Source organism: Chiloscyllium punctatum, chromosome 5 (assembly GCF_047496795.1).
Source record: "Chiloscyllium punctatum isolate Juve2018m chromosome 5, sChiPun1.3, whole genome shotgun sequence".
NCBI lineage: Eukaryota > Metazoa > Chordata > Chondrichthyes > Orectolobiformes > Hemiscylliidae > Chiloscyllium > Chiloscyllium punctatum.
The window spans coordinates 10,114,111-10,130,711 of record NC_092743.1 but is presented as its reverse complement, the minus strand read 5'-3'; the positions used below and the strand labels follow the sequence as shown (position 1 = coordinate 10,130,711).

General features: G+C 37.5%; 1 protein-coding gene across 3 annotated transcripts in view; it reads left to right on the top strand.

Annotated features, from left to right (window-relative positions):
• Positions 1 to 16,601, top strand: part of stk3 (serine/threonine kinase 3 (STE20 homolog, yeast)) — a 423,830-nt gene that overhangs the window by 318,800 nt on the left and 88,429 nt on the right. For all 3 annotated transcript variants that reach the window (XM_072569764.1, XM_072569765.1, XM_072569763.1), the window contains one exon: positions 11,665 to 11,854. In XM_072569764.1, coding sequence (XP_072425865.1) covers positions 11,665 to 11,854 — 190 coding nt within the window. The remainder of the gene's footprint in view (positions 1 to 11,664; positions 11,855 to 16,601) is intronic.

Below are 16,601 nucleotides of genomic sequence, written 5' to 3'. Positions count from 1 at the left end.
CATTTTCTCGATTTAACTTTCATACCCCTTCAATCACTATGCTCTGCACAAAACAATAAATAAATGTGGTTAAAAAGTTTTAGAAAACAGTCTTTGTTCATAAGAATTGTTTTCACTACAATCCCGTGAAAGTGTCAGTAATCCAAACCTTGGATTTTTAAATTCAAACTCTTTTACATTCTTGGAGGTAATTTTCAATAAAAATAAAATGATGATAACTATTTTAAAAGTGGCTCACCAAAACTAAATGGCATAGTATTGAAGCACCCTTCACAGAAAATAATAATGCAATTAATATTTTCATTAACTTTGCCAACTGAGAAATTGTGATGAAAGATTCCTGTTATGTATATATATTCACATAATTCTTAAATTTTAAATTTTAAAATAGCAGCACATGGGATTGGTTACTTCTCTGAAGTTTTTTTAAAAAAGGGAAACAGTTACCTGATCCAGTTTTGTCAGGATGCAGGGACTCACTGGAGTGTGAATGAAAAATTATTTTTACTGTGCTGGTTTGTGACAGGAAGTCTAAACATTGAAGCCCATTAACTTGTTTTTGGTTCAGAATAAATGTGAAATGATGTTAGCTTAGAAAACACAATGATTGCAAGTTTTAAACAATTTGGAGGAGTTGGCTAGGATCAGAAATATAACTTCTCTCCCAGAAAAGAGCATTGAATAGTTCTGAAAAACAGTTACCTCATTTGGGAAGTGCAGTTTGTGAAACTTCCTAGTAACAGGAGAAGTCTAAGTTGTCAGTTTTGTGTGTATTAATGTAAGAAGATTTTATAGTTCACAGGATAGAACTTGGGGGAATTAGTTAAGTCGAACTGAAAGATTTGATTCATAGGGATAATTTTTATTCCTTTATGGAATTTAGTCTTTTGGGCTGGCCAATGTTTATTGTTCACTCCTTGTTGTCCTCGATAAAGTGATGAGATGCCTTCTTGAACCATTGCAGTCTATTAGCAGGGAAGGAATTTGTCCAGTTTTAAGATTATGTAAAGGATAGTATCAGGAAACGGGATGAGACTTTGTTTTGCTGTATGTTTCCAACTGTATCTGTAATCCAAAGCTTGTTTTTGTTTAATTTTTTTGTGAAACAAACTTCTGTTCTATTTAAGAAAAGGCTCGGTGGTTTCATGTCAATATGTTTTCGTGAATGAACACTACTTTAACAATAAAAAAAGAGACCTCACAAGCCAGATTTAATTCTGGCATCTGATTTGTGCAGAAGTACCATTGACTGGGATCATAAAATTGAGATATTAAATGTTGCATCAGGCAGTGACCCATCCAAGTGACTGAAATGTCCAGGCATTGATGCAAAACTGCTCATGATGTAGAGGTCTGTGCAATTGATTCAAGTTACTCTAAAATTGGTGTTTGGGTTCTTTCTGTTAGCCTCTGATAATCTTCTGATTAAGTCTCTTATTTGTCCACAGTGTAGTTTCATAGTGTTATAATAATATAGAGGAGCAAGTTTTTGTTTCTTAATGTTAAATAGTAATCTGATTGAAATAGGGCTGAAAAAAAAAGCAAACTACTTTAAAAGATATTCTACACAGAAAAGGTAATCATGTTTGGTGTAAGACAGTCTACCTGTTCACCATTGGCTCATTTCATTTGGTTGATCTGAGTTTCATTATTTTACGCTGACTGGCTGAGTCACATTGTAATTTCCATTGGTGCATGGCAGGCTAATTTACTGACAGGTCAAAATAACAGTTGAGCATCAGTGGGGATTTCAACAGTAATTAGAGCATCAGGGTGATATAGCAGATGTTTGAGTATTTTACTTTCACTTTTGATTTGTAGAGACAGCTCAGCTGGCTATTTTGAGTGACAAGGCAGACTTTGTTAATGTGAGTGAGATTGACCACATTTTTCATTGAAGCAATAGTTCAATTAAACATACATTCTAAAATTAAAAGCTAAACTCAGTAGATCAGATACTTTTTTCAGAATAAATTCTATACAGTATTTCAGAATATGTTTGTTCTGTAGAAAAATAATTAACTCCCAAGAATCTATGTAAAAACTACTCCAGTTCAAACTTTAATTTTACAAGAGGATGTAGGAAAGAAGATTTCTGCTTCTTGACATGTAGAGAAATTGTAGAGTATTCTGTTTGGATGCTTATTTTATTTTTGTTGCTGAATGTAATAGGACAGTGGAATAGGTAACCATATTATTCTGACCTGTAACATAATGTGTGTATGAAATCTGTGCCTTTTCACTTTTATGGTTGCATATTCATTGACTATCTTTGTAGAACTGTACTCTTTGTGATCAGGGAGTTTAAACTCTGCAGCCCTCTGCAATCCCAATCTGATACAATCTGAGAGTAAGTCAGCACGAATATGAAGTGGAGTGAGAAGGTCAGTAGTGGGTGACGAGAAAGCAAGGCAGAGAGCTCCTTCAACCTGTTTCTGCCTGTCAGAGAAGTAAGACATCACAGGCGAACAGGTTATTGGCCAAGGGGTTTAAATCAGGAGACACAATTATAGCTAAAAAGTAGTTATGAAATTCACTTTTGCAATATTTGACATTCCAATTAATTAAGTAGAATAAAGATAGTGGGCAGGTGATGTAGTATGGGAGTTGGTAGTTGCTGTTGAGATCCACAGTGACCATATCGGTGGCAATTGTTGGCTTTTCATGCAACTTTGGCTCAGAGTTGATGAGCTGCAGTCTCAACTGAGGAGAATGTACCACATCAGGGAGATGGACAGTTACCTGAATACCATGTTTTAAGAAACAGTCCCACCTTTTAGATTAATTACACCAAATTTGTTCTGTGATCAAGGACAGGGGTGTGGGATTGTAAGTGAGACAGGTTTTGGGACTTCAAGGAAGGAGCAGAGTGTAATGTGTTCAGATTTGATAATTATACAAAATAGGTGTGATGAGCATATAAGGAACTTCAAGAGGATATAACTAGGTTGAATGAATGGGAAGGTGACATCAGAGCAACAAAGTTTGAGGTATGTCCTTGCTTAAGAAGAATCAAAAGACAAATTTATATTTAAATGGAGAGAAACTACAAATAAGTGCAGCACAGAAGAATCTGAGTGTTTTCTTTGCTTGAAACACAGGTTAGCATGAAGGTACAGCAAGTAATTAAGAAGGCAAATGGAAATTTGGCCTTTATTGCTAGGAGGTTGGAGCTTAGAAACAGGGAAGACTTGTTACCACATACAGGTGATAATGAGACTGCACCTGGAGTACTGTGCACAGGTTTTGTTCATGTATTTAAGAAAGGATACATTGGCACAGGAGGTGATTCAAAAGGGATTCACTGTGATTAATAGGTTGACTAATTGAGAACAGCTAGATAGGTTGGGTCCTTATTAGAGTTTAGAAAAATTAGGGTGAAATATACAAGATTTGGAGGGAGCTTGATAGGTAGTAGAAGATGTTTTCATTAGTGGGGATACTGTTAGTTCTGTTGGTTCAATTCCCATAACAGCTGAGGTCACCATGAAGACCCTGCCTTCTCAATGTACCCCTCATCTGAGATGTGGTGACCTTCATGTTAAACTTTTCTGTGTGTGTGTGTGTGTGTCCCTCTCTCTCTGTCTCTCTATCTATCTATCTATCATGTATACATATATAAGTGAGCATCCTCTGGGATTATACCGAGTTACCTTACATATTAGGAGAACATTGTTCTCTTTGACAATGATTAAAAAATAATAAACATTTTGAGCAATATTTTGCACTTGTTGGAACTGACAAAGACCCTAGAGGAGACTGCTGCAGTACGTGCTTCATGTACTGAATTTGTCTGGAATGGCCTTGGCTTAATATCTTAACCAGAAGATGGCACCATTGACAGTGCAGCACTCTGTCAGGAGTACACAGAATATCAACTTATGTGCTCAAGCGTGGGCTTCAACCAACTGTCTTTTGATTTCAGGTTGTGAGTGTTATCAAGCTTGCCTGTTTTACTGAAATGGGGCATGAGAATATTACCAGTGCCAATGTAAAGTGATTGAGTCTATGGAATAATTGCTCCAGGTGTTTTTTGAACAACTATAAGAAGCAGCCGGTATTGGCCACCTAAGACCATAACACAGGAGCAGAAGTAAGCTATTCAGCCCATCGAGTTTCATCTGCAATTCCATGCAATCATGGCTGATCTGATAATCCTCAACTCGATTTTCTTACCTTTTCCCCATAACCCTTAATTCCTTCACTGATTAAGAATATTCAAGGCTAACAGAGATTTTGTAATTAACCAATCTTAACAATTCTCTGTTAAGAAGAGGATTAAGTAAAGAATTCCGCAGATTCAAAATCCTCCGAGAGAAGAAATTCCTTCTCATCTCTGCTTTAAATGTGCAACTTCTAATTTTCAGATTATGTCCTATGGTTGTAGATTCTCCTACAAGGGGATAAAACTTTTGCACATCTACCCTGCCAAGTCCTCTAAGAATCTTGTTTGTTTCAATAAGATGGCCTGTCATTTTCTATACTCTAAATTGTACAGGCCCAATCTACTCAACTGCTTCTCATATGAGACCCTCCAAACCTGGTCTCAACCTTACATACCTTCTTTGGACTGCCTTCAATGCCACTAAATCTTTATTTAGATAAAAAGTCCAAAACTGTTCAAAAGTACTCTAGCTGTGATCTGAAGAGTGTCTTGTGTAGAATTCGCAAAACCACCCTACTTTTATACTCAATTCCTTTGAAAATAAGAGCCAACATTCTGTTTTCCTTCTCCATTACCTGCTGAATCTGGATGCTGTTTTTTAAAATCATTTATGAACACTAAATCCCTCTGTTCTGTAGCTTTCTGCAATCTTCCTCCATTTAAATAATATTCAGTTCCTCTATTCTTGTTGCCAAAGTGCGTAAACTCACCTTTTCCTGGTTTATATTCCTTCTGCCAAATTTTTGTCCACTCACTTAACCTGTCTACGTTGCTCTGCAGATTCTTTGTGTCATCTAACCACTTGCCTTCCCAAAGGGTGGCTAGATGAGAAGACAGGTAGGAGAAGGAAGGACCAGGATTGGGTCACCTTCTTCAAAAGTCAAGAGTGTGCGCTGCAAAAGCACAGCTGGTCAGACAGCATCCGAGGAGCAGGAGAATCAACGTTTCAAGCATACGTTCTTCATCAGGCATGAGGCTTGTGGGCCAAGATGGCTGAGAGTTAAATGGGAGAGGGTTGCCACTTCAGTCAGATACACAAAATGTGCCTGACAAGTCTTAATGGAGAGACCTTACCCCAAGTCTCTTCATTAAGACCCCAATTCTCGATGTCCCTCTTCTCTCCATTTGACCTCTGTTCCTTAGCATGAGATCCCTTGCACGTACCTAGAACACTTGTGTTTCTAGTTCTGGCCACTTACTAGAGCTGACCCAGACTGACTGAGTGCCAGTTGGAAATGCCATCACTGGCTAACAAAGTCTCCTCTGAGGATTAATTAACTGTGAGACTGCTGTGATTGATGGTGGTATGTACCTTGCCAGCTCTTCAGGGGGTATAGCAGAAAACTCTGTCCTTGGTTTCATGTGTGTTTACCAGCTTTCTATTCATGGTGCTATGATTTCTCTTAGATTTCGTATCTGTTATTTGAACAAATCTCTTGTGAAATAACACAGTAAATTATTTCCTCAAATCCATATACACCAGAAATTAATTATTTTTATCTATCCACTTATGACTTCTTAAACTTAAGGTTTGACTGTGTTTGTCAAGTATATTTTGCTTTTCACAATTTCATTCTGGCTGTCCTTAATTCTTGTTGTTATTTATCCAGCCAGAAATTATATATCATAAATAGCAGGAAGAGATGAGTATAATTTTTGCTGAAGCATTTCTCCTCATAATACTAATATCCTAAGCACATAGAGTTCTCTTTTATGAGTGTTCAATAAACAATCTGGCTTGATAACTAAGCCTCAAAATAATGATAAACAATTAACTGGAAGTAAATTACATTGGTTCTCATGTGGTCAACACCTGTTTCTTAGAGAAATGGCAAGTTGATGTAAAATACAGTTTCTAATTTACACGTTTAATTATCAGTGTTGATCTTTCGATTTGTGTATATATATTTCTTGTCAAACAAAGCTTAACAATGTCATATGGCCCAGCCTTGATCCTGAAGCATTTCATGACTAAACTATGAAGTTTTAACCTGTTTAAAACCTACTTTAGAGACACTGTCAGGAAACAATTGTGGGAAAGGCTGAAGGTTATAGATGATGTTGAAGACAGAATAAGTTCAGCCAAGTCCTTGTCTAGAATTCATAAATATTTCAAAGTATAATTTCATCACAGAGATGGGATTATTTAGAGTTGGTTACTTCAATGCAATAATACAATCTAGTTCTCTTGGGCTTTGTGAGTCAGGGGACTGATGAACCACTTAAGCATATGGCAAACCATCTTTAGTAGTTGCCATTTACTGTAGGTACTGCATTGTTGGTCCATTGCAGATTCATTTGAATGTGGCAGCATGTGGGAGATATGGAGGATTGAACCCATAAAGGGATTTGAAATCATTGTTGAGTATTTCAGCTGAAAGCAACGACTGTTGGAGATCACAGCAGGTCAGATGGCATTCTTAGAAAGAGACTCTTGCATTTGTTGTTTTCAGTACAGATTTCAGCATCTATAGTAATTTGCTCCTACACTGAGCATTTCAAAATAGAAGTGTTACTTAACTGGGAGGCAATACGTATCACTGACTAAACGTAACTCTGGCATGGCCTATTATCTAAAGATTAATATTTACAGTGCTTCAAATATACAGCGATAATAGTCAATTCTAAAGTTCCTGAGGAGGTAAAGTTGTCAAGTCTAATAACTTAAATAGTAATATAAACAGAAAGTGCAAGAGAAACTCAGGAGATCTGGCAGCATCTGTGGAGAGAGAAACAGAGCTAATATTCTGAGTCCAGAATGATTTATTTCAAACTGAATGGAACCTGAAAGTGCTGTTTTTTGCACTGTAGAGGGAGGAGGGGAAAATGCAACAGATTGTGAAAATGCCCAGTGCAAAAGACAAAGCTAGTAATAATGGTGGTAGAGGAGGGATATGTAAATTAGGTGTAAATTATCAGTTTAAAAAAGAGAAAATAGGTACATTTTCTGAGTGTAAAACCAGCAAAACACCGCTGGGGAGATGGGGGGGATGGTCTCCTTCTGTGTTTGATGATTTTATTATCTGAATGAGAATTGATTAAACTCGGTTTGATTGATCCATTTAAGAGACATCCAACCATAGAACTTATGTTTGATATCATATTTAAGAGAAAATATTCTACAGTTTCAAACCTAGTTTAATAGTCTTAATTTATATTTAGTCTAGATCTAAATCCTTAAACCATTCTTAGTGTTTTTATTTGTGGACCACAATCCCAAACAGTACCCAGATCTGCCTTATATTGTAATTAAACAAAACATTGCAGTCAAAGTAAAAGCTTATTCGCGTGTGGAATGAACTTCCTGAGGAAGTGGTAGACGAGGGTACAATTACAATGTTTAAAAGACATTTGCATAAATGTACGATTAGGAAAGGTTTGGAGGGATATGGGCTAGGAACAGGCAGGTGGGACTAGTTTAGTTTGGGATTATGTTCGGCATGAGCTGGTTGGACCAAAGGGTTGTTTCCATACTGAATGACTCTGTGACTCTATATGTAAAAATGAAAATATAGTCTCCAATTGAAGTAGCTACATTTTCAGATTTGATTTTAGTTGGAGAACTTCATCCCATGAATCAAAAAGGGGAAGATAATATTGCTGTCAGTAAATGGACTTAATGGCTTTTTGTTGCATTGATATGAAAGCTGAATATTGATGAGTTTTTACTCAAAATTCCTACCTGTACAAGATTTACTGCACCCTCAGATATTCAGTTGATAATTTCTCTTGGCCTTCAAATTTTTTTTAAATTAACACATGAATTCTAAAAAGCATATAATTAAACATAATCCAATGAAAGTAATTTGTCAACATGGCAAGGAATGTTTTGGAAGAAATTTGTTAACGAATTGTAAACTTTTCTGGATCTGTTGACACATCTGTGATAAATGAAAAGTATAATATATGTAATTAAATTCAGTGTGTGTATGCCATCGACAGTATTTTTTTTTGTTTTTAGATATAACAACAATCAAAGTAATTTAAAAGAAGAGTTATTTTAATGGTTCCTCCAGTTTTAAATGTTGCAAAATGAAAGCATATGTGAACCTTCTATGATGTTAAAATTATATTAGAAAGTAAAGGCTTAAGAGACAAACTTGAATCATGAAGCAGCTTTTTTGTCTCTGTTTGATTTACAAATCAAATAAAATTTTGAATTACATACAACTTAGATTAAATGATTAAATGTCAACTTGTATGACTTGCCAAACTTGAATGGCTTGAATCATCATGCATGTATTAGATTACAGACTGCTGAGCCAAGCTGTCTTCGGGCAATGCATTTTATGATGGACTGTTGTCCCTTAATTCAGGAGGCGCTTTCAGAGTTTGAAACATTGCTTTTCATTGTCTCCAAAATTTACACTTTATTTTCCGTTTTTCCATTTTCAGGTGATTATTATAATATTCTGGGGGTGTTTTCTACATAGATCAAACTAGTTTCAGCTCTGTAGGTTTGAAAGCTAAAGGCAATCAAAACATAAGGACAGAATTGGTCTTAACGAGTAGCTCAGGTTCCAAGGTCTGATTTGTTAATGCTTGTTGGAGATTGTGATTATGTTTGTTCCCAAAGGAAGAGGAATGAGATGATCAGTTGCCTGCAGATGCAATGATAGACTAAATTTTCAAATTGCACAAGCAGTTAAATTAAATGTATTGGTACATAGGGTTCCTGAGCTTTAATGGAATCTTAGTTCTGCTACTTACATACATTATACAGAGTTTCTTTCAACAATGGTTAACACTACCACATTTATATAGATGATGCTCAGAAGATCTGGTCTAGAGGCTATAACATTCATTTCTAAAGTAGAATTAGTTTACAGGATCAGTAAACTCCTTGTGAGTTTTCCTAATCGCAAACTCAAAGGTTATGATCTCGATCTATGCAGGAGATCGCTCAAGATACATATACGTCATAAATTGGAGGCCTTCCAAAACTGTGCTGTCCAAGTTCAAGCTTGCACAAAGTCTTATAAAGTCTTGCTCACCCATCAACCTTGTAGTCTCTGACCTGCATTGGGTCCTGGTTAATTGGAGCTTCAATTTTAAAATTCTTATCCTAAATTTCCAATCCTTCTGCAACCTCACTCCTTTTCATCTTTGTAACTTCCTTCAGCTTGTCAGTCCTTCCAGATATCGATATTCTACTAATTTTCTGATTTTAATTGCTCAGCTCTAGGTGTCCATGCCTTGAATTCCAAAGGCCCTGTGCTCTGACATTCCCTTACTTTTCTCATCCTCCCTCTTTATTACTCCATCCTCTAATCTGTTCCTTTAAAATATTCTGGTTTGAACATGCTTTGAGTCATTTGTCTAAGTTCACACAACTTTGTGTCAAATTTTGGTTGATATTTCTCAGGGAACAGTTTTGGGCTTTAATTGCATCAACCCTGCTTCGTAAGTATAAGTTATGATTTATTTGAATTGAGGATCTATTATTGCAGTTCCAATTGATGGTAATAGTGGACAAGTAAGATCCAAGATTGGAACTTGGCTTGATCATAATTTTAACTGTTGGTTACATTGGTGGTTAGTCACTGAACATATGCATACCAGGCTGCAAATGTTCTTTAACTAAAGACCATAAGACGTAGGAGCAGAGTTAGGCCATTTGGCCCATTAAGTCTGTCCACCATTCAGTTATGGCTGTTATGTTTCTCAAACCCATTAACCTCCCTCTCCTGTGACCCTTCATCCCCTTACCAATCAAGAAACTGTCTATCTCCGTCTTAAATGCAGTCAGTGACTAGGCCTGCACAGCCTTCTGCGCAATGAGTTCTAAAGATTAATCATTCTGTAGTTGAAGAAGTTCCTTCTCATCTAGGTTCTAAAAGATCATCCCTTCACTCTGTGGCTGTGCCCCAGGTCCTAGTCCTGAACCAAGACACACAGCCTAAGGTTATATGGTAAACCATTTAGGACTGAGAACGAGGAGACGTTTCTTCACCCAGTGAGTGGTGAGCCTGTGGAATTTGTGACCAAGAAAGCAGTAGAGGCCAAAACATTGTCTGATCTCAAGAAAGAGTTAGATATGGCTCTTGAGGCTAAGGTGTCAAAGGATATGGGGAAAATTATGGAACGTACTATTGAGTTGGATGACCAGCATGATTGTAATGAATGTTAGGGAAGTTTGAAGCATCAACTGGCCTATTCCTGCTCCTTTGTTTGATATTTCCATGTATCTCCATTGATTCTAGAGATTATCAAAATGGTTTCATAAGTGCCATTTAAGAAGCCATGTGGGATGATAAGATTAGACAGGCTGTAGAACTTATCAATATGCAAGGATTTTCAAATGGTGGCATAGAAAGAATTTATTTAATCAGGAGAGCATGGGTTGATATTTCAAAAAGACTGAATATTGGCCACTGATTTCTGAAATAACTCCTAAAATTGGGAAACTACAAGTGGTCACATTATTGCACATTGTTCAGGTACTGAGCCATGGAACAATAACTACCATAGGTTTGATATGCGTTTCTATATAATGCAGGAATATGTTACATTTATCAAGCAATCAGTACAGCAATGGATTTCCAATACTGAGCAACCATTTTTGTCAAATGTGCTGATTCTTTGGTATTGCCACTGATGTTCTCATTGCACTGCCAATTTTAAACCAATAAAAAACATTATGATTGCTACCAGTATGCAATGGGATACAGCCATGTCGGCAAATCCACTGCATGTACAGAATTCTGAATATGGGCAGCTTTTCCGTCAACTGACTAATAGGGAAAATGTATAAGTAAATTAAATCCGGCCTCCTCCACATATCACCAAACGCATTAACCTGCATTGACTCCCAGTTAATCAATGCCTTGATTTTAAAATTTTCATCCTTGTTTCCAAATTCCTCTCCTCTTGTAACATTCTAAGATACTAAATCACTTCTTTTTCTAGCCTGTGGAGCATTCCCCCTCCACTATTAGTGGCCATTCCAGAAATCAAAGACATGTTTATCTGTTCTATACTTTGTCTTTTGTAGAAATAGTTGGGCTTGTGCTATTTATTAATTCCTTGCTATAGTGATCATTTAAGGATGTGATTTGCTTCATTTCCCAATGTAACACATGGAAAGCCATACTATGGATTTTGAGAAGTCTGGTAAAAAATAAAAGTAATTCTCATTCAAAAAATACAGCTTTTCTGTTCTGATTTTCTGACTGTTCTCGAGGTTGATGATTAAAATAATAGATGCTGATAGCTCCAGTATTGTTTCCAAATTTGTTTTCAACTATTTTGCCTGAATTTGTTTTGGGGGATTAGCTGTCATGCAAAAATATTGCATAATTTTTGCTTTTTTCTCATGACTACAAATTAGAATCAAAACTCCCATCATACAAATGTTCTGATTATGCAATAAAATATGGATCATTTTTTATGAAGTTTTTAAAAAAGTATACTTCTATCAGTATCTGTTAATCTCCTAACAAAAGAAATTCCAGACAGCTGTGCATCCTTATTGTGTTAATATTTTGTACATTCTGCAGGATGAAGATGAGGTTGATTCTTACACCATGGTGAAGACTAGTCATGCAGGCACAGGCACCATGAGAGCAACTAGTACCATGAGTGAAGGTGCCCAAACCATGATTGAACACAATAGTACTATGCTAGAATCAGACCTGGGGACCATGGTAATTAACAGTGATGAAGATGAAGAAGATGGAACAATGAAAAGTAAGAAAAAAGTATTTGTCTTTAAATAAAATAGTTGAACATTGCAGACTAATATTTTTAAAATGACTTACATTTATCTGCTGCCCTTACCACACAATAATGTGCAAAAGCACTGAATTGACATGACCCGCTTGAGAAAGTGCACTGATACTTGAACCCTAATATTTTCAGAGTTGCCACAAAAATTAAAGACTTAATTAGAGTACTCAAAATCCCAATTTATCTTTCTAATGGACTCATATTAGTAGAAAACACTGACTAGACTTACGTACTTAACAAGAACTAGAATTTATTACAAGTAAGTAAATTTGAACTACAGGTAAACAACGATAAGCTATTATAACTCTTATTAGTTAAAATCCCCTTCTAAAACCTCTGCACATTTGGACAGACACAGAGAAATAAAAATCATCGGTGTTACTTGAGGGTAAAAGATTGGGAAATACTGTTCAAGAACACCAGTCCACAGATTTTGATGAAATGTTCCTTTTTCTGCTCAAGACCTCTGTCTCCAAACTGCTTCCTCCACGTTCTTTCAGTTATTTGTTGAAAATACAGGAGACTGACACGTTAATTAATCAGTTTCACAGTGATTGGTTAGAAGCAACAGCTTATAGCAAGTGCTGGATGTGTATACACACACATGCATGCACACACACCTGACTAAGAGTTCTAGTAATTCATTTTCAAAGCTGCAATTCCTTCCTTAGACCTTCACTTTTTAAAACACTCCTTTGTCATTTTCACTTCCTATCAGACTGTACATTGCTTTCATACTCCCACAGAACATCTCTCAGGGATCTACAAGGATTAATGTAAAGATGGGTCTTTTTGTTTTTCTTTATTTTCTGTTGGGACTGAATGGAAGAAGTCAAACAGTGCGGCGCTGGAAAAGTACAGCCGGTCAGGCAGCATCCGAGAAGCAGGAGAGTCAGATGTTTTGAGCATAAGTGCTTCATCAGGAATGTAGGGGGGCTGCCAGGGGGACTGAGAGATAAATGGGAGGAGTGGGGCTAGGGGGAATGGTAGCTTTTTGACTTTAATCTCCAGCATCTGCAGCCCTCACTTCCTCCTGAATGGAAGAATGACTTTCTTTTTAAAAACTAAGTATGGCATTATTTGTTAAAAGCAAGTAATCTGACAACCATTGCATAGTACTGTTAAAATAGTTGCTGGTTCAAGCAGATTTAGTGGATTTTGTCGACAAACTGGAGCCAAGGACTATGTACAAATAGAGATTCAACCAGCAACAAGTAGCTCACTGATTTGGGAGCTAGTAACCAATTATCAATGACAATGACTTCTGCCATCTGAAAATATGAGATTGGCTTCCAGGTAGCTGAACTGCTTGAGACTATATACAAGATAGTGAGAAGCCATCAGATATCCGTAAGCTCAGGAGCTGTCTCTGTTCTGTGCAGAACAAAATACACTTTAATCTGATTTTCCTCAAGCTTATATTTCCTTCAGCCATTGCTGTAAGCTGCTATTTTCAATTAATCGGTCAGAAACCTTTCTAACTGTCAACTAGTCAGTCTGTGCCCCCTGGAAACAGGTGAAAGCATTAAGAAGAGGAAGATTGAGAATCAAGGCTCTGATTAGCACAAGAATCATTTCAGTAAATCCTGAGAACAGGGACCACTGAACTGTCTTCTCAGTCTTTCCGTCTGCCTTGACCCATTTTTTTGACCAGAGTGATGCTGGAAAAACACAGCAGGTCAGGCAGCATCCAAGGAGCAGGAAAATTGACATTTCGGGCAAAAGCCCTTCATCAGGAACAGAGGCAGAGAGCCTCCAGGGTGGAGACACTTTTGCCTACTTTTGCCATTTTTTTAACTGTCTATATTGTGTATAGAGGAGGAGTTTATAAAGGGGTGGGGTTGATGCTTTAACTTGTAGAATTATATACCAATGATTCAGAATTGTTTATCTGTAGCTAGAGTATTTATTTGCAATAAATAGTAATTATTGTAAAGTATAGGAACCTGGTCTGTGCTTTCTGTCAACCTGGCTGTAAAAGTCAGATACATTGGGGAATTCTGCACATTTTTAAAAATCCTAACCTTTTGTGATGACTCTGGGAATAAGTTGGGCTTGACTTTCAGCATTCTACCTCAGTGAGGTGTAATAATGTTTGAGGGCTTGTCTGGGATTGATTTGAAATTGGTGCAATGAAGATTGTGATATGGTATTTGTAAATAATGCAGGTTAAGGCAAATGGTTTTCTGCATTTAAGACATGGTGATGCAATTGACAAATGGTTTCCTGCTGGTGGCAGAGTTTTCCCTGGTAATCTTAAGGGAACTACACCATCACATCCCCTAATCAGAACTTCGAGAGAAAGTGGGGGAATATAAATTTTGGCTGAAAATGATGCAGATCAAACATGATACCTCAAATGCTCATGTAGGCCCGAGGAGCAGTGGGGGGATCTGTCATAATTTGAAGTCTAGTAAAGAAATGTTAAAGTTTTCACAACCTGTGTGAAAATTTGAGGAAAAGGATGTGGAGACATTCATCATATCATTTGAAAAAATGGCAAAAAAAGGACTGAACAATGCTTATGCAGAATAAGTTGACAGGTAAAGAGCAGAAATATATACTTCATTGTCAGAGGAGCTTTCTTGGGATTTTGATGCAGTGAAGAAGACTATATTGACTGCGTACAAGTTAGTACCTAAGGCACATAGTCAAAGATTCTGGAACTTAAGGAAACAGTCTGGACAAAGCTATGTTGAATTTGAAAGGTTTAAGAAAATTTACTTTGACAGGTGGATATGAGCATTAGAAGATAAAACCTTACATGAAATTCTTGGAAAGATTCTCCTCGGGGAATTTAAAAACTCATTGCTGACCATAATAAGAACTCATGTTGTGAACGAAAGGGTTGCAACTAAAATGGGAGAGTGAAAGAAAGGTGAGTAACCAAGATAAGGAATAAATAGTTGGGAAGCCAAAGTGTTTTGATTATACCAAGTGTTGCAACAAGTATTCTGGAATGTTGGAATTTTAGAGGAAAACCCATGTGACATATTAGAGTTCATAACATTTAAAATGTATAAATCCCCAGGACCTGATCAGGTGTATCTTAGAACTCTGAGGGAAACAAGGGAAGTGATTGCTGGGCCCCTCACTGAGATATTTGTGTCATTGATAGTCACAGGTGAGGTGCCAGAAGACTGGAGGTTGCCACTATTTAAGAAAGGGGGTAAAGAGAAGCTAATAAACTATAGATCGGTGAACCTGACATCAGTGGTGGGCAAGTGTTGGAGGGAATCCTGAGTGACAGGATTTACATGTATTTGGAAAGGCAAGGACTGATTAGGGATAATCAAATGGCTTTGTGCATGAGAAATTATGTTTCAAAATATGATTGAGTTTTTTGAAGAAATAATGAAGAGGGTTGATGAGGGCAGAGTGTTGGACATGATCTATATGGACTTCAGTAAGGCGTTCGACAAGGTTCCTCAGGGAAGACTGGCTAGCGAGGCTAGGTCTCATAGAATACAATGAGAACTGACCATTTAGATACAGAACTGAAGGTAGAAGACAGAGAGTTGTGGTGGAGAGTTGCTTTTCAGATTGGAGGCTTGTGAAGAATGGTGTGCCACAAGGATTGGTGCTGGGTTCACTGCTTTTCATAATTTATATACATGATTTGGATATGAACATAGGAGGTATAGTTAGTAAGTTTGCACATGACATCAAAATTGGAGGTGCAGTGGACAGCAAAGAAGGCTACCTACCTCAGAGTACAACGGGATCATGATCAAATGGGCCAATGGGCTGAGGAGTGGCAGATGGACTTTAATCAAGTTAATGTGAGGTGCTGCATTTTGAAAAGGCAAGTCAGAGCAGGACTTATACACTTAATGCTAAGGTCTTTGGGAGTGTTTCTGAGCAAAGAGACCTTGGAGTGCAGGTTCATAGTTCCTTGACAATGGAGTCTCAGACAGATAGGATAATGAGGAAAGCATTTGGTATGCTTTCCTTTATTGGTCAATGCATTGAGTATCGGAGTTGGGAGGTCATGTTGCGACTGTACAAGGCATTGGTTAGGCCACATTTGGAACATTGTGCTTAGTTCTAATCTCTCTCCTATTGGAAGGATATTGTGAAACTCGAAAAGGTTCAGAAAAGATTTCAAGGATGTTGCCAAGGTTAGGGGATTTCAGCGATATGGAGAAGCTGAATAGGCTGGGGCTGTATTCCCTGGAGCGTCGGAGGTGACCTTATAGAGCTTTATAAAATCATGAGGCTCATGGATAGGATAAATAGACAAGGTCTTTTTACTGAGGCAGTGGAGTCCAGAACTAGAAGGCATAGGTTTAGGGTGAGGGAGGAAAAGTTAAAGGGACCTAAGGGGTAACTTTTTCACACTAAAGGTGGTGCATGTATGGAATGAGCTGCTAGAGGCATGCACAATTTCAAAATTTAAAAGGCATCTGGATGGGTATATGAATAGGAAGAGTTTAGATGGATATGGACCAAGTGCTGGCAAATGGTACTAGATTCATTTAGGATATGTGGTAGGCATGGACAGGTTGGACCAAAGGTAAAAACAATGACTGCAGAGTTACTGTCTCCTTGACTTGTCCGACCTGCCTATCTTCTTTTCCACCTATCCACTCCACCCTCTCCTCCTTGACCTATCACCTTCATCCCCTCCCCCACTCACCCACTGTACTCTATGCTACTTTCTCCCCACCCCCATCCTCCTCTATCTTATCTCTCCATGCTTCAGGCT